General features: G+C 42.7%; 1 protein-coding gene across 1 annotated transcript in view; it reads left to right on the top strand.

The window, feature by feature from the left end:
- Positions 1-23,246, top strand: part of dot1l (DOT1-like histone H3K79 methyltransferase) — an 82,448-nt gene that overhangs the window by 15,874 nt on the left and 43,328 nt on the right. Inside the window, 4 exon segments of the mRNA XM_056277295.1 lie at positions 21,298-21,392; positions 21,510-21,572; positions 21,929-21,984; positions 22,580-22,659. Coding sequence (XP_056133270.1) covers positions 21,298-21,392; positions 21,510-21,572; positions 21,929-21,984; positions 22,580-22,659 — 294 coding nt within the window.

The raw sequence follows: 23,246 nt of genomic DNA, 5'->3' as shown, positions 1-23,246 counted from the left end.
CTGACACTCTTCCCCACCAACTCCACCCTGCCTGCACTCTCTTCTTCACCTCTCTACTGCGCTTCCCATTACTTTGGACAGTTGACCCCAAGTATTTAAACTCGTATGCCTTCGTCACCTCCACTCCTTTCATCCTGACCATTCCACTGTCCTCCCTCTCATTCAAGCATAGGTATTCCATCTTGCTCCCACTGACTTTCATTCCTCTTCTTTCCAGTGCATACCTCCACCTCTCCAGGCTCTCCTCAACCTGCACCCTCCTCTTGCTACAGATCACAATGTCATCTGCGAACATCATCGTCCATGGAGACTCCTGCCTGATCTTGTCCGTCAACCTGTCCATCACCATTGCAAACAAGAAAGGGCTCAGAGCCGATCCTTGACGTAATCCCACCTCCACCTTGAATCCATCTGTCATTCCAACTGCACACCTCACCATTGTCACACTTCTCTCATACATATCCTGCACCACTCCTACATACTTCTCTGCAACTCCCGACTTCTTCATACAATACCACACCTTCTCTCTCGGCACCCTGTCTTATGCTTTCTCTAAATCTACAAAGACACAATGCAACTCTTTCTGGTCTTCTCTATACTTCTCAATCAACATTCTCAAAGCAAACATCACATCTGTGGTGCTCTTTCATGGCATGAAACCATACTGCTGCTCGCTAATCGTCACCTCCCCTCTTAACCTAACTTATATTACTCTTTCCCAAATCCTCATGCTGTGGCTGATCAACTTTATACCTCTGTATTTGCTACAGTTCTGCACATCGCCCTTGTTCTTGAAAATCGGTACCAGTATGCTTCTTCTCCACTCCTCAGGCATCCTCTCACTTTTCAAGATTCTGTTAAACAATCTAGTTAAAAACCCCACTGTCATCTCTCCTAAACACCTCCATGCCTCCACAGGTATGTCATCTGGACCAACTGCCTTTCCACTCTTCATAGCTGCCCTCACTTCCTCCTTGCTAATCCGCCGAACTTCCTGATTCACTATCCCTACATCATCCAACCTTCTCTCTCTCTCTCTCTCTCTCTCTCTCTCTCTCTCTCTCTCTCTCTCTCTCTCTCTCTCTCTCTCTCTCTCTCTCTCTCTCTCTCTCTCTCTCTCTCTCTCTCTCTCTCTCTCTCATTTTTTTCATTCATCAGCCCCTCAAAGTACTCCTTCCACCTTCTCAGCACACTCTCCTCGCATGTCAGCACATTTCCATCTCTATCCTTGATCGCTCTAACTTGCTGCACATCCTTTGTAGCTTGGTCCTTCTGTCTAGCCAGTCGGTACAAGTCCTTTTCTCCTTCCTTAGTGTCTAACCTGTCATACAACTCACCATACGCCTTTTCCTTTGCCTTTGCCACCTCTCTCTTTGCTTTATGCTGCATCTCCTTGTACTCCTGTCTACTTTCTTCATCTCTCTGACTATCCCACTTCTTCTTTGCCAACCTCTTCCTCTGTATACTTTGCTTTACTTCCTCATTCCACCACTAGGTCTCCTTGTCTTCCTTCCTCTGTCCTGATGACACACCAAGTACCTTCCTAGCTGTCTCCCTCACTATTTCTGTAGTGGTTGCCCAGCCATCTGGCAACTCTTCACTACCACCTAGTGTCTGTCTTAACTCCTGCCTGAACTCCACACAACAGTCTTCCTTCTTCAACTTCCACCATTTGATCTTCGGCTGTGTCTTCACTCGCTTCCTTTTCTTGGTCTCCAAAGTCATCCTACAGACCACCATCCGATGCTGTCTGGCTACGTTCTCCCCTGTCACCACCTTGCAGTCTCCAATCCCTTTTAGATCGCACCTTGTACATAAGATATAGTCCACCTGTGTGCACTTTCCTCCACTCTTGTACGTCACCCTGTGTTCCGCCCTCTTCTTGAAATATGTATTCACCAAAGCCATTTCCATCCTCTTTGCAAAATCTACCACCGTCTGTCGTTGCAAATTTCTCTCCTTAACTCCATACCTTCCCATCACCTCTGTTCCCTTCACCAACATGTCCATTGAAGTCCACTCCAATCACCACTCTGTCCTCCTAGGGTACCCTCTCCACCACGTCGTCCAACTCACTCCAGAATTCTTCTTTCTCGTCCATCTCACACCCAACTTGCGGGGCATATGCGCTGATAACATTCAGCAATACACCTGCGATTTCCAGCTTCATACTCATCACTCTGTCTGACACTCTCTTCACCTCCAGCACACTCTTGACATAGTCTTCCTTCAGAATTACCCCTACCCCATTTCTCCTCCCATTCACACCATGGTAGAAGAGTTTGAACCCACCTCCGATACTCCTGGCCTTACTCCCCTTCCACCTGGTCTCTTGCACACACAGTATTGCCTACCTTTCTTCTTTCCATCATATCAGCCAACTCTCTCCCTTTACAATTGTGGAGTAAAAAATGTACTCCATATGCACTCCGTATGTACTCTGTAGTTTTCCACTTCTCTGTGTGTGTGAAACTTCTCACTCATTGCAGACAGACATACCCATTGTTCTCATGTGTACCCTCCATGGGGCCACATAGCAACTGTTATCATGCTTGCCTCCCCGTTGTTGCATCCCAGGAACGGCCTCGTTCAGCAAAAGACAAGTGCAACAGACTTACAGACACTCACGAGGCACAGAACGTTATTAACGTAGATGCATTCCTTTGTAAGATCACACCTTAGTTGATGCAGGAAACATAGTGTATGACGCGACGGACTGTTCTATAAAAAACCACTATCTCCAGTTCAGAGGAAGAGCGTATCTTCACAGACGAACCTCTGTGTGGCCTTATGTCTCTCCATCTGCAGATGCATTAAATATTCTCTGTTTGCTTTAATATTTGTCCGATGATTATTCTCCCCAGAGGTTGCTGGGGCAAGAGCCCATTAAAAGGATAAAGGAAAATCCACAACAATTGTCATAGTGCCAACATTCAAAGTTCCGACTCTCACCTCCACACGCCTACCTTTCCTCCTCTCTAGCTGTCTCTGGACATGCCTTTCCCCTCTTCTTCTCCTTCGCCCAACAGTATCATAGTTTCCACTGGTACCCCGCTGGTTAACGGTACTGGTGGCGGTCGTTGGTAACCCAGGCCTCGACCGATCGGGTATGGAAATCTTATTTATGATCCGCATATTTGATTTGGCAAAGATTTTACGCCAGATGCCCTTCCCGACGCAACCCTCCCCATGTGTCCGGGCTTGGGACCGGCACTAAGAATGCACTGGCTTGTGCCAGTGGCTGGGTTAAAATCAACATCACATACAGAACCAAAACAGCACAGATCAGAGTGTGATTGAGGATATAAGACACCCTGTCTTCTCATCCACGCTCTCTCTAGAAATCTAGCCAAAACAAAAACCTTGTAAAGCCAACTCAACATATCCCACTTGCAAGATCAAAACACGTTAGGATTTCTTTTGCTTGCATCCTTTCAAACACACATTCTTGGGTCACTATACCTTGTACAATGAGCACAAAATGAAATTTATCTTCAGTAACACCTTCTTCGGGTAAGCCTTTAGATCTGCCCACCTCAATTGCAAGAGGCAGGGTACTGGTTCTCAACTGAGCACACAGAGACCTATTGTCTTTTTAAACTGCAAATAATGTGTGGTTCTGTATAGTATGCAGAATTAATTTGGACGTAGGTTCTAAACTTTGCTTTATTCGAAATATCCATCTCCCATCCATCTGTATAATTCTGGAATAACTTCTGTCTAATTGAGTTTATGTTACACTGTAGGTTATTTGTAAAAATACATTGCAGATCTGAATTAGAAAATTTTTTCAGACATCTTTTGACCATGGATAATTAAGTGCTCTATCTCAGTTGAACATCTTTTTGGTCAGCTTCTCTGGCAACTAGGGATGGGTATCGTTAGGATTTTATCGATACTACTACTCTTATCGGTGCTGCTTATCGGTTCGGTACTTTATCGATACTCTTATCAGTTCTTTTTGATTATTATGCAAGAAAAAAAGACACTTAATTAAGAACAGAATCGACATTGCTTTATTATTCTATTATATAACTTTATATAAATATAAACAAATATTATTTATTCAGCAGCAACAGCAGCAGCAATGTTTTAAATGCGTCTGAATTATAGACTTTATAATCAACATTCAACAACAACAAATAAGATAAAAAATAAAAGTAGATAAAGATAAAGAAAAAAAATATATTAAAAATAAATTTTTACAGCAGAAGGCTAACGGAAGTTCAAACAAACAAGAACCTAGAACATTATCCTAACAGTTCTTCTGCAGAAAAATCAACATATCTGCCTTCTCCGGCAGGGGTCGTGATCTCTCCTGACTTATAGTGTCCCCGGCTATTAGCCTAGCTAACTCCGTATCTATGGCTTATATATTTGTAGCTAAACAATTAGCTAAGCAATTATATTTTATTTATTGGCCTATTCGTAATAATTCGTTATTAGCCTAGCTAACTCCGTATCTATGGCTTATATATTTGTAGCTAAACAATTAGCTAAGCAATTATATTTTATTTATTGGCCTATTCGTAATAATTCGTTATTAGCCCAGCTAACTCCATATCTATGGCTCATACGGCTTACCTGCAGTGGACGTGGATGGAACACTACGAGCAAAGCAGTCGAAAACGCCGCATTTCTGCAGATTAATACCATGTTTCGATAAAAGATGTTTCGACAGATTGCTTGTATTGCCACCCTTACTGGCAAATGATTTGTTGCACTTGTGGCAACGAGCGTTGTTGTCATCGACTTTTGAAAAATATACCCAAACTTTTGAACGTTTAGTTCTCTCCGCCATGATGAGCACTTGAGCAGAGCTGTCTGTGCGTGTGTGAGCGATTGTGTGGAGCACAGCACAGCCCCGCCCCTCGCGCAGTAAGGGAGAGAGACAGAGAGATGGAGAAAACGGCAAACAAGATTATGTTCGCGACGTTTAAATTCCTCGAAAAACACAATTGCCACAATATAAATCTCACTCCATGATTTCTCGAGTACCTACCGACTACCAATAGCAGAACCGAAAACGTCGGATCTTAAAAATGCTCCGGTTTTTACTAATTTAGAACCGGTTCCCATTTAGAACCGGGTTTCGGGGGGCATCCCTACTGGCAACTGAACCAGGCGATTCCACAATCTTATCATTTCACATTTCTGTTTTATTAGGCAAGGCTCTAAGCCCATATCACCTTCTATGGGCAGTTTTGTTGTAAATTTATGTAAACCAAGAAAGCACCTTGTTGCTCGATTTTTGGATGGAGTCTTTCTGGAGATTCTTTAAAACCCCACACTCCCGCTGCATAAAATAAAATTGTGCAGACTCCGGTATTATAAAGTCATGAGAAGGTTAAAAATTCAAGATCTCTGCACCATTTCATTTTATTTACCAGTCTAGTGCCCTTCCGGTTGAATCTGCTGGTAGTTTTCTACCTTCATTAAAGCACATATTTTCATCCAAAAAAAAACAGATATTTATAATAACTGTTATTGATTAAAGGCATAGATCCAAACTGCTCTCTGCTGAACACCTTTGTTTGCAAAGTGCATGATTTGGGTTTACTTGTTATTAATGGCTAGTCTTCATTTATTGCACCACAAATTCATAATATTAAACATTTTCTGTAAATTAACCTCATTTTTCAGATATAACAGCATATAACAATATGCTAAAATTTAGTTCATCGATTGGTATGCCTAAATTGGCCTGCTTAATTTCTTGGGCTGAATTATTTACATAGAGAGCAAATAGAGTGGGGGAGAACACGTCTCCTTTCTTGACCCCAAATGGCGTAGGAAACCAAACTGTATTGAATGTATCAAAGAAGGCTGAATCAGTTCATCTGGATAAGTTTATTGACAGATACGTTTCATCATTCATCTAAGTGACATCTTCAGTCTAAACTGACTGCAGGTATCCCCACCCTTATAAACAATACAGTTGCATAATGACCGAAACTGATGACCAGTTTCATATGTAAATATGGGCGTGACCATAAACTAGAGTTTCAGTGGCCATGCGTACTATTCACAGAGGATTTGGGAATGTTTGTAATCACAGCATTGTAAGATGGCGACAGATGTACTCTTAGCCCCCCCAGTTCAGTGATGGTTGTTCCCTTTTAATATAGATGGCCTCTGACTCCCCGTTCAAACCAGCGTTCCTCCCTATCAAGGATGTGCACATCCTCATCCTTGAAAAAGTGGCCACTGGCCTGTAGATGGGTATAGACTGCGGAGTCCTGACCTGACGTGTTAGTGCTCCTGTGTTAGGCCATTCTTTTGACCAGCATCTGTTTAGTTTCCCCAGTGTACAAGTCATGGAAATCCTCCTGGCACTTAACTATGTACACTATTTTGCTCTGTTTGTGCTGGGGGACCCGATCCTTGAGATGGACCAACTTCTGATGCAGTGTGTTTTGAGGTTTGAAAGCAACTGAGACGTGGTGTTTGGAATATACGCATCTCAACTTTTCTGACACTCCCACCACATACACAGTCACCACTGGTTTACACTTAGGCAGCTATTGTCCTTCTCTCTTCGATTGGCTGGTGCACTGTTTAGGCATCTTCCTGGCTTTGACAAATGGCCAGTTAGGATAACCACACTTAACCAAGGCCTGTTTAATGTGGGATTTCTCCCCTTCCCCGGATGCTGTGTCGGTGGGGACGTTGTCAGCTCGGTTGTACAGCGTCCTGATGACTTGTAGTTTGTGCTCCAGTGGATGATGAGAGTCAAACCTTAAGTACGGATCAGTATGTGTTGGTTTATGGTAAACATTAACGATCAAATGTCCCCCATCACCAATTGCAATTTCACAGTCTAAGAAGGCTAACCTGTCATTTTTCACATCCTCCCTGGTGAACTTGATGTGGTTGTCCACAGAGTTAATGTGGTCGGTGAAATGTGGTACATCCTGAGATTTAATTTTAACCCAGGTGTTGTCCACAAATCTGAACCAATGGCAAGGTGGTGTCCCTATATAGGACATCAGAGCCCTCTTTTACACTTCCTCCATATACAAGTTGGCCACTACAGGTGACATTGGGGAACCCATAGCACACCCACACCTCTGCCTATAGTACTGCCCCTTGTATGAGAAGTATGTGGACTGAAGACAGTTTCAAGAGCATACACTCAGTCATTGTTAAGGGTGGTCCTATTGCTAAGGGTGAGGTCATTTTGTAATTTCTTACGAAGTACCTCCACTACTTCATCAACAGGAACTTACGTGAAGAGAGACTTAACATCATAAGAGATAGACATGTCCCAATACCACTTTTTACTTTCGATACCGACACCACATCTTTTGCTGTCTGCTGACACTGATATCAATCCAATATTTTGTTTTACTCTTGTACTACTACTACTACTACTACTTTCAGCTGCTCCTGGTAGGGGTCGCCACAGCAGATCATCTGTTTCCATCTCTTCCTGTCCTCTGCATCTTCCTCTGTCACACCAGCCACCTGCATGTACAAATAATAATAATAATAAAATGCACAGAAGCACTTTGGTTATGATGGCCAGTTACCAACCTAAAAGCATCTCACTCAAATGGAGAACAAACAAATACTTCCCCAGTATATAGTCCACAACAACAGTTGGTTATGAAAGACTGCCACTCTTTGTTCAAACACTACAAAAAACAAAACAAAACAGGTACTGCAGTACTTTAAAGCGAACAGGTTTAAAGTCAAAACAATCAGCATTCAGCATTGTAAAAAAAACATACAAAATTATCCCTTACAGTGCAGCTATGTGCAAATGGCACTGTAAAACACAACTTAAATATGTATAACATTCCAAATAAATAACATAACATTAACAAACACAGTTTAAACTGACTTTACTGACCTAGCTGCTTTATTTTTAAATTTTACATTCGGCTGTTGGATTTTTTGTTTCCTCTGAAATACTTCCACACCACTTACATGACTATTCCACAGGTAGTTAACATTCATACACTTGTGACTAATTCTACTACTGTTTTTATCACTTGACACGCTGCGCCGCTTAACCGGAGATGTGCGGCACAGGAAGCGCTAATATGAAGAAGCCAGAAAGAAGATGTTATACATTCTTGTACATTAGGTGGTGGTATGCACCTTAACGTTGTTTGCGATCCGCCAGTAAACCGAGAGAATAAGAATAAGAAGACGAAGAAGAAATAATATATAAGCATTGGTTGATGCTAGATCCAATGGGGTGTAGGCACAGAAGTAGCCGTGATTGGCTGTTGCATCAGCCAATAGACAGCACAGAACCTCGAAGCGTACTGACTTGAAACAAACGATGCACACTGAAACATTTAGCTGGCTAGCTTACGAATGACCTTAACATTGCCAGATCGTATTGTAACCCTACCACTATTGCTATTGCTATCGCTACCTAACTAGCGTTAACTTAATTTGCCCCAACTATTGCTCTGTTTGTTGGTCTGGCAGTCAGTATGCTTCGAGGTTCCGCACTGTCTATTGGCCAACGCAACAACCAATCACATCTACTTCCGTGCCTACACCCCGTTGGATGTAGCATCAAGCATAAGCATTTAGGTGATGGTTTAAGCTAGATTTCCCCATGGATTGTATCAGATAGGTATCGGGTCATATTTTTTTCTCCCGTCCGATATTCGATCCAGCATTCTGGGCCAGTATCGACCCAATACCAATGCTGTGGATTGGATCGGGACATCCCTAATAAGAGACAGTTTTTTCATCCTCCTCCATAATGATGCTGCTCACCTTATCCACAAAATCCATAGTGTTTTGAATTTGATGTTCATTACTGCCTACCAATGGGTTAAGAATAGATTTAAGAAACTTAGAGATGTTATAGGTCACTGAGTTAATCATACAAACAATAGGCCATAGTGGCACATCCTGTTTATATATCTTAGGTAAACCATACAGACTAGGTGTAGCTTTCCCTGGGTATAATCTGTGATACAAAATTCTGTTAATAGCATTGTCTTGTTCTAACAACTTCAGATAATCTATCACCTTTTTCTTGTAACCACTGCCTGGATCTCGTTTCAGGGGCTCATAAGTATTCATGTCACTAAGCAACATCATAATGTTCTCATTATAGCCTGTCTGGTTTAATACAACAGTCCATCTGCCTTTGTCAGCTAGAAGGATGATGATGTTATTGTCCTTACTGAGATTTGTGAGAGCTTTTCTCTCATCTCTACTGATGTTGGATGGCAGCGCGTTCGCATTGCTGAGGCAGGCTGGAACTTTCATCCACAGTTGCTCCGCTTCCGGGTTCGCGATGTTGTTTTTACGGATTGCTGATTCTGCGGCTGTGATCAGTTCCACTAGCAGGATTTCCCTTGGTGTGACAGTAAAATTCAGCCTCTTAGCAAGGATGTCTTTCTCCGTCTGGGTGAGTTGTCTGTTGGACAGATTCTTCATCCACTTGTCCACATTGCTGGTGGACAGATTCTTCACCCACTTGTCCACATTGCCGGCGTATGTCTGGCGTCCGTCTCTCTGTCTGCCGTTGAGGGCGCTGTCCGTTGTCTGTCTCTGGCATGCAGCAAGTAGGTTGAACTTCTTTTGCTGCCTGGTTTTTTACTTTTCGTGTTGAGCTAGATGAACCTTATCTGTGAACTCAATCACATGTTGGAAAGTGATCTCATCTAGCCATGATGTGAGTCTCTGTTGGATCTGCTCCTCTTTTGCTTTCAAAGCGTCGATAGTAAAATTAGTTTGTCTCACCCGTTTGTTCAACAGCTGGCTCTGTGCCTTCTGGAGGATCTTGTTAGCATGGTGGCCCTTGACCGAAGATTTTATTTGCAGGCTCTTAGGTGTAATACTGCTCTGTCTGCATTTGAGGCTGAATCTCAGGTAGTTCCTGTAGTTTGCCGTCTTACGTTTGCTCGTACTCACGTACAAGTTTAAGGCAATCTTCGCTAAAATGAGTCAAAATGTCTATGCATGCTCAATAATCCAGGTGAGAAAACACCGGACAACAAAGTTTTTCAAACGTTTTGCTTCCTGAAAAAAAAAAGATTGTGATAGACACTGTGAAGCTGAACACAAAAATAATTTCAGATTTGCTGTATCATGTAGGAATTTGGAGAAACATTAAAATAACTTCTATTGAATTTAACATGTTTAATCGCATAGTGATGCTGACACGTTGTGTTAGTTCAACTGAGCTTAAAATGTTTTACAGCTGATTTTCATTTTTACTCAGCATCTGGTACCTCTCGTATCGGTGTCCAACAATAGTCGGCCAGCATTGATGGATTCCAGTTGCCCTGATACCTGTTTTCCGTGGTTGCAATGTCCTGGTGAAACCTTTCACCATGTTCGTCACTGACTGCACCAAGATCAGCAGGGAAGAAGTCCAAGTGTGAATGCAGAGAATTAATTTTCAATGGTTTTGTATGCTTTAAGCATGTTGTCAAGCAGCTCAATGTAGTTTGGTACGCTGTAGTTGCCAAGAAAATTCTCAACAACATCCTTAAATAGCCTCCATGCTATTTTCTCTGGCCCCACTAGTAAATTGTCTAACTCCCTGTCATTGATGACCAAACTGATTTGTGGACCAACAAAAATGCCTTCCTTAATCTTGGCATCAGTTATTCATGGAAATATCTGTCCCAAATAGCGAAATCTATCACCTTCTTTGTTCATTGCTTTCACAAAATTTTTCATCAGTCCCAAGTTTTATATGAAGAGGAAGCAGAAATATCGTTGTTAGGTCGACAAGTGGTTTATGTGTCGCACTTTTCTGCCCTGGAATGAAATGCTTACGGAGCGGCCAGTTCTTTTTAATGTAATGTGACTCTTAAGCACTGTTATCCCATTCACAAAGGAAACAGCAGTACTTTGTATATCCGAGCTGCATTCCTAGTAGCAGTGCCAATACTTTAAGATCACCACAAATGTTCCAGTCGTAATTGTTGTACTGTATGTGTTTCAACAACAAATGAAATATGTTCATTCATATCAAATGAACATGGAGCTGCCAGGGAAGAGGAAAAGAGGATGGCCAAAGAGGAGGTTTATGGATGTGGTGAGAGAGGACATGCAGGTGGCTGGTGTGACAGAGGAAGATGCAGAGGACAGGAAGAGATGGAAACAAAGGATCCGCTGTGGCAACCCCTAACAGGAGCAGCCGAAAGTAGTAGTAGTAGTATGTGTTTCAACAACAGTTCCATGTTATTGTAGGTTACTTTCGTGTGTACTGCATAGCCAGTGGGTACTGAAGGGTGGACATTGCCAGTGTGTATCAACACAGCTTTCAGGCTAACTTTGACGAATCTATAAAAAGATGCCATTGTTTTGGGTCATGCACACAATCCAAAGCCATGAACAATCCATCAATGTCAGCGCAGAAATAGAGGTTGTCAACCTACGTAAAGACGTTTGTCACATGTTCTTGACGGTTCCGAAAGATGGACATTTTCATACCTGGTGACGGCAAACCCCATCCTTGCAGTCTTGAACCAAGCAGTTCTGCTTTAGCTGCTGACAAATCTAAGTCTCTGACCAGGTCATTTAATTCTGGCTGTGTTATCAGATGAGGATAACCAGGCATAAAGGGTTCAACATCTGGATCAGTGTTGTTTTCCACATCTGGTTCATGTGTTGTGGCATCTTCATCTGCCTCACCTAGGCTCCGTGTCTCTGGTGGTGATGGTACTGACAAACTGTCATCATGTGGCACTGGTCTTAATGGCTGAAGGCAGATTGGGGTATTCAGTAGATTGCTTATTTTTAGTAGAGAAGCCAGATACATTGGTTAGGCAGAAGTAACAGTCCGTCACATGATCCTTCTGTTCTCAGCCTATCATTAGGACTGCAAATGGCATTGACCTCTGAGTACATCTGAACCAAGCTCTCAGGTTGACTGCACATATTGCACAACAAATGTGAGGAGCCCAGGGTTTGTCGTGGTTACCAATTTTACATCTGAAGTCGAGCTCATAGACTTTCTTAATAAGTGCAGTCATGGTGCATCTTTGAGCCTTAAGCTTATACTCACCACAGATGTAACAGAATGTATCGCAGTTGTTGCAACATAGATGAGACATTTCTGCTGTATTAAATCTTCCTGAAGACAATCACCCTAATGTTAAAGTAGCAATAGGTGGCCATTGATTTTGGGTAGAACTTAGAAATATTTTCAGACCGAATTCGACACCACCCTTCCCAATCAGAAAGTATCAGGATGCTTCCAAAGCCACGCCCCGAAAACACATGCACGTGCCTGACACACCAGCTGATTGAAGCGAAAGCATTTCACCTGAGACAGCCGAATTAGCTGTACCGAATGGATGTCACACACGTAAGAGAAAACTAACTTTATTATTATAATGAACATAAACAACGGCCGATGAAGAGGACGTGTCTGTGGTCGGATCTATGCCCGTGCAACAGCGTGGGCAGCCGTGTCACTGAGGGTTTGATTGACAGCTTGCTTGTTCCAATCATTTGACTTGGTCGTTCGTTTGATTGGATGTCGTTGTTTTAGCTCCTGCCCCTTACAGGAACGACAGATATTTTTTGTTAATTTCAGTGTCAAATGTCTTATTTTTTTTTAGTACTATCGATTACTGTTGAGATATAATAAGAAATTTAGAATGTTGCCAAAAATCGGCGGCCGCCTATAGCTTCTTTAAGTATACTCACTATGCTATTACCTGAAGAACATATGCATCAACATGCGTCCAAACAGCATCTGTAAATGTGAGCAGCTTTTATAGCCAGTCTGCCAGCATCTAACCTGACTAAGCATGCTTAAGACAACATTTGCATAGCACATACGCTGAGCGCATGCCCAGGCATGCTTAGACTGATCAAAAGAGCTTGCTTTGTGGGCAGTATTACTAGTAGACTTAAAATATGACTGGAAATCACAGAAATAGCTTATATCTACAAAATGGTTATGTGATAGGAAATTATCAAGGTGATTTTCATGATCATCAGCCCAAAATCCATAAAATACACCCAAAAATGTTTGGGAAGCAAAATCTTCGTTGTCCAGTGAAATCAAAGAATGTTGAATCAGTTCAACTGGATACAATGTTTATTGACAGATATGTATCATCACTCATCTAAATGACCTCTTCAGTCTAAACTGACTGCAGGTATCCCCACCCTTATAAACAATGCAGTTGCATAACGACCAAAACCAACGACCACTTTCATATGCAAATATGGACATGACCATTAACTAGAGTTTCAGTGGCCATATGTACTGTTCACAGAGTGTACAGTATGTGTTCAGATGTACATCTTTCACCATCTTACAATTGCAAACGTTCCCAAATCCTCTGTGAATAGTATACATCAGTACCCGAACATGTCAACTTATAAGATAGAAGGTCTCTGTTGATCCAGTCAAATGCTCTTTTAAAGTACACAAAATACGCAAACGTAGTTTTCCCATCTCGTAATCTGGCTGTTCAGAATAAGAATCAGAACCAGTTTATTTGGCCAAGAATGTGTATGCCTACACGTGCAAGGAATTTGACTCTGGTTCCTCCATTGCTCTCCATGTACTTACACAGACTAGAGATACAGCTTAAACAAAGACAACAAGGTAAACAAACATTTAACTACTATGTACAGATATCGACCCCTGTATTTTCACAATGTGTGTCTGGTGTGTGTCTGTGTGGGAGTCTATAAACGGCCAAACTAAAGCACTTGGGGCCTTGATTCTTTTTGGAGGTTATTGGGGATGATCAGGGGCACCTATTAAAAATAGTGGAACATTAAAAATAGGCATAATATGCATAAAATATGTGGAATCCCTTCACAATCCTGAGCAGTTCAACAAGATGGCGGGCTCTGGCTACGTCACGCCTGGGCTCTTTCCGCCGTTCGCACAAACCTCGCGTTCTTAACGGGTTGCTGGATGGCGGGCGGAGACAGCGAGCAGCGTTGGAAATAGAAAGCGTCCGTGAAATAAGCCACAACGTCAGAGTCGCATTTGCATGGGTCGAGCACGGGCGCATATGGCGGCTGTCACGTGAAGTGAACTCAATAAAGTTTTCTGTTTTGAATGTAAATCAGCGCGTGCGGGCGGTTCGGGTTTTGGCGGGTCTGACGAACAATAAAGTTGTCCGCTGTTCCGCGCGTGGAAGTGTCCGAGTGTCTTGTCTGATGAATCAGATTTAAAGGCCCAAACATACTCGGGCGGAACGTACGCGGAGCGGACTCCACGAGGAATGTCCGCAGTCATTTGGGCTTCCATAGTTGAGCGCACTTCCGCGTTGTAGTTTCCTGTAAAGCCGCCCGTGAAACACTACATTACCCACAATGCTTGCGTGTTTACACTCTTCTGTCATGGCGTCCGACACTGACGACGAGGAAGAGATGCTCTTGCCTGCTGGCTCTACAAGAAAATAAACTGAAGAGACGGTGGTATGTATCCTCTCTGTGACGTGTCGTACAGGTGTGGGTACTTTCGCACCTTCTACTCATATATTTTCGGAATGTGTGTGTGTGGTGTTAGTGTGTGTGTGTGTTAGTGTAGATAGCGGGACCGAAAACTAAAGCATTTATGATCATAATTTCTTTTGGAGGTGGTAGGTATTGTTCCAGAGAGGACCAGAAAAATAGCAGAAAATTACAATATAATTATAATAATTATGCAAAAATATGCATTTTCTAAAAATGGCTAAAAACCACTTTCCTCGGCATTTCAAGTGATTCTGAGCATTTGGGGGGAGGGAGTTGTAGTGGGGGGGGGGGTTTAGGGGCAGGGGGAAGGCGGTTAGCTGGCAGGATGAAGAGGAGGGAGATTTAGACGGGTGGATAGCTAATAAACGTCATGATCACCGCAACTTGGTTGCGGGTCACTTACTAGTTTATTATATAGTAATGTTTATAATTTAGTATTTGTAGGTACAGTGGATGTTCAGTGTTACAGGTGGACCGGAATTGTTTCTGGCACTGTATGACTGTTTTAAGTGTTCATCAGAGTGACAGCCTGTGGAAAGAAACTGTTCTTGTGTCTGGTTGTTTTGGCATACAGTGCTTTGTAGCACCTACCAGAGGGGAGAAGTTGGAACAGGTTGTGACCAGGGTATGATGGGTCTGCAGTAATGTTGCCTGTCCGTTTACTGACTGGAGATGGATAAGTCCTGAATGGAGGGCAGGTTGGCACCAGTGATTTTCTCTGCAGTCCTGACTGTCCATTGTAGTCTATTCCTCCTGTTTGGTGGCCGAGCCAAACCAAACATTGATGGATATGCAGAGAACAGACTGGATTATTACAGAGTAGAACTGAATCAGCAGCTCTTGAGGCAGGTTGAACTTCTTGAGCTGGTGCAGAAAGTACATCCTCTGCTGGGCCTTTTTGATGATTGTGACTGTGTTGGATGCCCACTTTAGGCTCCTGGGAGATTGTGGATCCTAAAAACCCAAAGGTTTCCACAGAAGACGCAGTGCTGTTGAGTATGGTGAGGGGGGAAGTGTTAGGGGGCTCCTTCTGAAGTCCACTGTCATCGCCACAGTTTTGAGCATGTTCAGCTCCAGGTTGTTATGACAGCACTAGCAAGCCAGCTGTTCAACCTCCCATCTGTATGCAGACTCGTCACCATCCCAGAAGAGGCCGATGATTGCTGTGTTGTCTGCAAACTTCAGGAGTTTAACAGATGGGTTTCCTAAGGTGCAGTCATTTGTATAGAGGGAGAAGAGCAGAGGGGAGAGCGCATATCCCTGGGGGACGTCAGTGCTGATTGTCTGGGTGCTGGATGTGATTTTTCCCCAGCCTCACCTGCTGCCATCTGTCTTGTCAGGAAGTTTGTTATCCACTGACAGGTGGGGCGAGCACAGTGAGCTGGGTGAGTTTGGTGAGTAGGACTTCTGGGGTGATGGTGTTGAACACCAAGCTGAAGTCTACGAACAGGATCCTTGCATACATCGCTGGGGAGTCAAGGTGTTTCAGGATGTAGTGCAGTCCCATGTTGACTGCATCATTCACTGATCTGTTTGCCTGGTAGGCAGACATCAGGGGGTCCAGCAGGGGGTCCAGCAGGGGGCCTGTGATGTCCTTCAGTTGGATCAACACCAGTCTCTCGAAGGACTTCATGACCACAAACATTAGGGCAATGGGCCTGTAGTCATTCAGTCCAGTGATGGAGGGTTTCTTGGGGACTGGAATGATAGTGGAGCATTTGAAGCAGTAGGGGACTTCACACAGCTCCAGTAGTCTGTTGAAGATCCATGTGAAGATGGGGGCCAGCTGGTCTGTGCAGACTTTTAGACAGGAGGGTGACATGCTGTCCGGGCCTGGTGCCTCCCTGATCTTCTATCTCTGGAAGAGCTGACACACATCCTCCTCACCGACCATCAGTGTCAGTGGGGAGTTGGGGCAGAGGAGGGGTGATGGCAGTGGGTGCAGTCAGTTGTGTGATGTCTGAGTTGGAATAGGTTAGGGGTGTGAAAGTAAGCTGATCAAACCTACATTAAAGTCATTAGGTAGGTGAAGGTTCTCCACAGTGTTGAGGGGTAGGGATGGGTACCGAAACCCGGTATTAAATGGGCACCGGTGCTAAATTATTAAAGACCATAGCATTGATAGGCTTCAACGTTAACAGTTCTATCAGTATTGGAGAAATTAAGAAAATACATTTCCTATTTATTGAGGCTACATAAATGTTATCTTGCACCTTTTATCTCACCAACTCTGTTTCTAATTTGCAGATTAAGATTAAGACATTTGTCTATGATGCATTTTCGCTATTCCCAATCCAAAAAAGAGATCTCTATCTCGGAACCTGTCATATGTGCGAGCCAAGGGGTGGGGCCAGCTCTCTGCCTCTCTCTGTCTTGACACGTGCACACATACACACACAATCACATACACGAACCCACAGAGCCCGCTCTTTGTGACAAGGGCAGAGAAAGAACTAAATGGTCAAAAGTCTGGTTATACTTCACTAGAGTCGATGCTGGCAATGCTCATTGCCACAAGTGCAACAAGTCTTGTGCATGTAAGGGCAGAAACACAAGCAATCTTTCGAAACATTTAGTGAAAGTGCATCAGATACAGGCAGAGAAATGCACAGTTTTTGACTACCTAGTTTATCTCTCGTTGCCCCATACACCTCAGGTATGTTCTGTATGCTAGCAGCCTAGAGCCCACATGGAGTTAACTAAATTATACAAAAATGGGTTAATGATTAAAAGTAACGCTCTGTCCAGACATGAGAAAATAAAATAATGTTAATTCTGTTCTTAATTTTTTTTTCTCATAAAAATCAACAAAAAGTACCGTTAAAGTACCAGATCACTAAGTAATATCAGTAAGAGTAGTAGTACTGTTAAAATCTTAACGATATGCATCCCTAGTGGGGGAGGGTTTCCTTTAGTTGATGTCCGGCTAGCTTCTCCACACAGATGCAGGATCATTAGCTGAAAACTTGTTTTTCAGTTTTTCAGTATAGCCCCTTGTGTTTCTGGCTTGATTGTACATGATCCTATCTCCACTCCTGTAGACCTCCTCCGTGGCCTGATGAAGCTGCCTGAGTTTTGCTGTGAACAAGGGCTTATTGTTATTGAAGGTGCAGAGTTTTGGTGGGCACACACATGTCCTCACAAAAGCTGATGTAAGATGTCACAGTGTCAGTAAATTCATCCAGGTCTGTAGATGCAGCCTCAAAAACACTCTAATCAGTGCAGTCAAAACAGGCCTGATACTCCAGTTTTGACTCATTAGTCCATCTCTTCACAGTTTTAACCACAGGCTTTGCAGATTTTAGTTTCTGCCTGTGGGTTGGGAGAAGATGAACCAGACTGTGATCAGAGAGTCCCCAAACCTGCATGAGGGACAGAGCGATAGGCATCCTTTGATATTGTGGAGCAATATCCAGTGTGTTTTTGTCCCTGGTGGGACACTTAACGTGTTTTCAGTATTTTGGCTGTTCGTGGCTGGGGTTTGCTCTGTTAAAATCCCGAAGGATTTTAACAGAGCAAGGGAGGGAGTCTGGATGGTTGTGCTCCATGTTTATTATCTGGTCAGCCAGGTGTTGTAACACCGCACTAACACAGGCCTAGAGTGGAATATAGACACCGGCCAGAATAAATGATGAAAACTCCTGCGATGAATAAAATGGTTTACAGTCAATGAAAATGGTCTCTAAGTGAGGGCTGGATGACTTGATCAGCATTGTGACATCTGTACGCCAACCTTCGTTTATTTAGAAGCGGATTGTGCCCCTGTTTTTCCCCCCTGCTAGCTCTTTTTCACGGTCCGTACGGATGGGTTGGAAGTACAGCAGATGGAGTGAGCTGTCTGGAATATGCTCACCAAGCCAGGCTTCAGTGAGGCACAGGGCAGCAGATCTGGAAAATTCCATGTTTCTTCTGTTGAGGAGCAGCAATTTGACCATCTTGTTAGCCAGAGAGCGGACATTCGCCAGGTGGATTGACGGGAATGCAGTTCAAAATCCCCACTGTCGCAGTTTAACAAACGCTCCAGCTTGCTTCCCCTGTCGTCGGCTCCGGCAAAGTCCATAGAGCTGCTGCTTCTCCAACTAAAAGCTCGGTAAAACTTTCCAGTTCAATGAAAAATTTTGACCAGTGGATAGTCGGGGGTTCTTCCATGCTGAATGTGATCAGAAAGTGAGAGATGGCAACTGAACATCCATCCATCCGTTATCCAAACCATTTATCCTACTCAGAGTCGCAGGGATGCTGGAGCCTATCCCAGCAGTCATTGAGCAGCAGGCAGGGAGACACCCTGTACAGGCCGCCAGTCCATCACAGGGCCGACACACACACATACATACACACACACACACGTTCACACTTATGGACAATTTAGTACGGCCCATTCGCCTGACCTACATGTCTTTGGACTGTGGGAGCAAACCGGAGCACCCAGAGGAAACCCACGCAGTCACGGGGAGAACATGCAAACTCCAAGCAGAGGACAACCTGGGACAACCCCCAAGGTTGGACTACCCCTGGGCTCTAAACAAATGAACAAAAACAGAAAAAAGCACTAGAGAGCGTAGAACCAAGGCTGTGGTCTGCGACGCCATCTTGGTGACTCTCTTACCACAGAGGATACTGCATAAATATGATCAAAACACACCTAGTTTTTCCTAAAACCATTCTGTTCAACAACTAGCAAAAAACCATATTAAGATTACCAGAATATAATTTGTAAACCATGCTATTTAGGATGATACCCATATAATTTAATGGCATCCAAGGGTCAGCCCTTATAGATTAGCTTCCATTGAAATCACTGGCACCTCCCTTGCCTGGTTTAGATCATGTGTCTCTGGCCGCACTCAGTTTGTCCAACTTAAAAATTTTGCACAGTCCTTTCCTGTTACTACTGGTGTTCTCCACGGCTCTGTATTGGGCCCCCTCCTATTTATTATTTACCTTTTACCTCTTGGCCACATTTTCAGGAAATTTTGCATTCAGTTTCACTGCTACATGGATGACACCCAGCTCTATCTATTCACCAAGTCTGCCTCAACTCTTCTGCCCACTTCCCTTCCCAACTGCTCACTAGAAATTAAATCCTGATTTTCATACCACTTCCTCAAACTTAGTAGTGATAAAACAGGTTCTCCTAGTAGGTACTCAGGTTAAGAGTCTGGGTGTTATCTTGGACAGCACATTATCTTTTGAAGCACACATAAACAATGTTACTCGGTCTGCGTACTTCCATCTACACATTAATCGTCTTTGCGTGTCGCTTACACCTAACAGCACCGCCATTCTCATTCAAACCCTGGTTACATCCCGTATTAACTACTGCAATTCTATCATCTTTTGTCTTCCCCTCAAGTGTCTTCATAAACTTCAATTGGTCCAGAACTCAGCTGCCCATATCATTACCAGACCTCCTTCCATAGATCATATCACTCCTGTTCTTCAGAAACCCCACTGGCTCCCTGATAAATACTATATCGACTTCTAGATTCGGCTTCTCACCTTTAAGGCCCGTAATAACCTAGCTCCTTTATATCTTTGCGAACTTTTTCATATCCACGCACCCTACCATAACTCGGCTCCTCTTCTGCCATCCAACTCATTACACCATCTGCCCGCCTCACTACCATGAGGTCTAGAGCCTTCAGTTGTCCTGCCCCCACCTCTGGAACTCTCTCCCACAAGACATTCGCAGTATTGACTCTCCACCTTCAAATTCACTTTTTCAAACTTGGCATATTCAGTGTGATCCAGATTTTAATAGTTACATCCACACTGAGTTTTGCGCAGATGATTATTTCATTACTATCTGTTGTATTAGCTTATTGTATACTGCTCTGTTTGATTTTATGCTGTCTGATACAGTGCTGCTTGTTTTTAACTGTGTTTTGTAAGGTGTCCTTGAGTGCTCTGGATGGAATAGTACCATTCTGAAAGCAAGTTTGGAAAATACAGAGCAGAATATTCAGCAAGTTAGGTGATTTAAGGACTTAATTAGAGATGTCTTTTGCACCCACTGCTTTATTTAGTTTAACTCTATCTACATTCTTCTGCACCTCCTAGTGATCTCCATATTCAACATATGATTTAGATTTACAAACTCGTGTTTTAGGTTACACATTTCAATTAAGAACTGGTTATCAAACAATGAAGGGTTGTTACATGCATATAAATTACTATAGTCTAACTCCCACTTCTTTTAAATCTGTTCAGCCTGAAATGTTGTTGCAGCATTTTCCATTACAATCTCCATAGGAATCACCTTACTCCTTTTGGCATCAAACTTAGGTATTTCCATCCAGAACTGTTGTGGGTTATTATTTTGCAATTTCTCAAGGTAGAGTGCTTGTCCTCTCTTGAATTGCCTCTTGAAAAACCATATCCTTTTATCAGAATTAAATTAAATGATAGTCTCATTCTAGACAACAAAATTGTGTGACATAATATCACAGTCTGAATTTCATCTGGATACAATAACATTGAATGATAGTTATTGATAATATTGAATGATTGCCTAGCCCTACGCTCAATTCCTGCACCATTTCCCCCATCACAGGATTTTTGTTAATAAAATATAAAGTAGAGGTTGTGACATTTGAAAATTACAGCACAAAAAAAACAAAACTTGTTACCACTGTTTGCTGCTGTAGGCACTCAAACACACTGTCACAGGGAGTTGTTTTCCTGAAAATCAAAGGGTTTTTTTTTAGCTTTTTTTTATATATACACTGAAGTTATCAGTACAAAATGCAAATTGACTTTCAACCCTCATGCTGTCTGGTTGTTAGTAACTTGACTGGATTGAAAGCCTAGTGTTACGTTCTGTTGTACAAAGAAATTAATCCATTAACACTTCCTTTTCTTTCTTATTTACAGGAGTGGGACAGGTAGTGCTGCAGGTCGCAGCAGCAACAAATTGTAAACACTATTTTGGTGTGGAGAAAGCAGACATTCCAGCAACCTATGCAGAGGTAAACACATATTCCAAGGTCTTGAACAAACATATGCTTAGCTGGTTGTAGAATGACTGACATTTTCTGTTATTACATTTCATTTGAGATTGATATTGTGTATATCTACTCTTTCAGACTATGGATAAAGAATTTAAGAAGTGGATGAAATGGTATGGGAAGAAGCATGGGGAGTACACGGTAGGTTTCCTGTCGGTGTGAGGCCTCCATAAGGGCTCAATAACAGTCAACCACCATCATTAGCTGTTACGCTGAGCCACTGCCATTATCAGCTTTTAGCCCTTCGTAACTCAGCTAAATTTTTCCTCTTTGTAAATGTTTATTAGTCAAGATATTCAGAATAGAAGTAGCAATAGGGTGAAAACTTTGGGTCCCAAGGGTGCCCAATTTAGGTGGAACGCTTTCAGAGACATGTGCACTAAAAAAAGAAAATGTTTTCCATCAAATGAAGTATGACTCAAACATTTTAATTAAGCCCTTTCAGCACACTGTGTAGAAGTGTTCATGCAGCTCATTTACCTCTTAATTTTTTTCAGCTGGAGAGAGGCGACTTTCTGTCTGAAGAATGGAAAGAAAGGATAGCCAACACAAGGTGGAGTACCAAAAACTCACAATAGCAGCCTGAAAGTCGTGGTTCCCACATGTCCTGAAAATGTGGACACCCGGTTATGGAAAAGAAAATAGAAGAGAAATAAAAGGGAAATTGTGGATTGTCTGGGAAAATTGGGAGGTGTTAAATTTCTCTCTCTCTAAGGGACAAGAAATTACTATTTGGATGCTGTATTTAAAAACCTCTTTCCAGAGGACTTAATGTTAACCCCAATGATAAAGACTGCCCCCATGTTTATCTGTGGTCACTAAAATATTAGCATTTTAACTATAGTAGGCACTACCATATCATTGTCATCATCATGTATTATTATTGCATATTGGTCTCTCTCCATGCAAAATGCAATGGAAATAGACCCTTGATCACATGTTTAGAGTTTGAAAGGTGTCTTGGAGAATAATGTAAAAGAAGGACTCTGCTTTCATAGATTGAACTGATGCATACCTTTATATAATTGATATTTTTCATTAGATGTTTGCTCAAACATTTTTTTCTTTACACATTTATGAATGACTTTCAAACTGTTCATGTTTTATCTTGACATTTTCTACCTTTTTACCTCCTCTCTGTATTACAGTGTTATTTTTGTGAATAACTTTGCCTTCGGTCCAGAGGTTGATCACCAGCTGAAGGAGCGCTTTGCTAACATGAAGGAAGGTTTGTAACTTTTACCCCAGAAGGTTGAATCGGTTCATCTGGACACAACGTTTAGTGGGAGAAACGTTTCATCACTCATGTAAGTGACTTCGTCAGTCTCAGCTGACTGCAGGTATCCCCCAACCTTATAAACAGCACAGTTGCATAACGAACGAAACCAAATATCGATTTCATATGCAAATTGCTGTTACCATTAACTAGAGTTACAATGGCCATATGTACTATTCACAGAGGATTGGAGAATGTTTGCAATCACAGCATTGTAAGATGGTGACAGATGTACTTTTAGCCCCATCCCCAGTTCAGTGATGGTCGTTCCCTATTCACATAGATGGCCTCTTTGACTCCCCGTTCAAACCAGTGTTCCTCCCTATCAAGGATGTGCACATCTTCATCCTTGAAAGAGTGGCCACTGGCCTGTAGATGGGTGTAGACCGCGGAGTCCTGGCCTGACAAGGTAGCTCTTCTGTGTTGTCAGGTCCTCTTAGCTAGCGTCTGTTTAGTTTTCCCACTGTACAAGACATGGCAGTCCTCCCGGCACTTAACAGTGTACACTATATTGCTCTGTTTGTGCCAGGGGACTCTGT

Source organism: Lampris incognitus, chromosome 3 (genome assembly GCF_029633865.1).
Source record: "Lampris incognitus isolate fLamInc1 chromosome 3, fLamInc1.hap2, whole genome shotgun sequence".
Lineage (NCBI taxonomy): Eukaryota > Metazoa > Chordata > Actinopteri > Lampriformes > Lampridae > Lampris > Lampris incognitus.
This window is presented reverse-complemented; position numbering and strand designations above follow the sequence as displayed.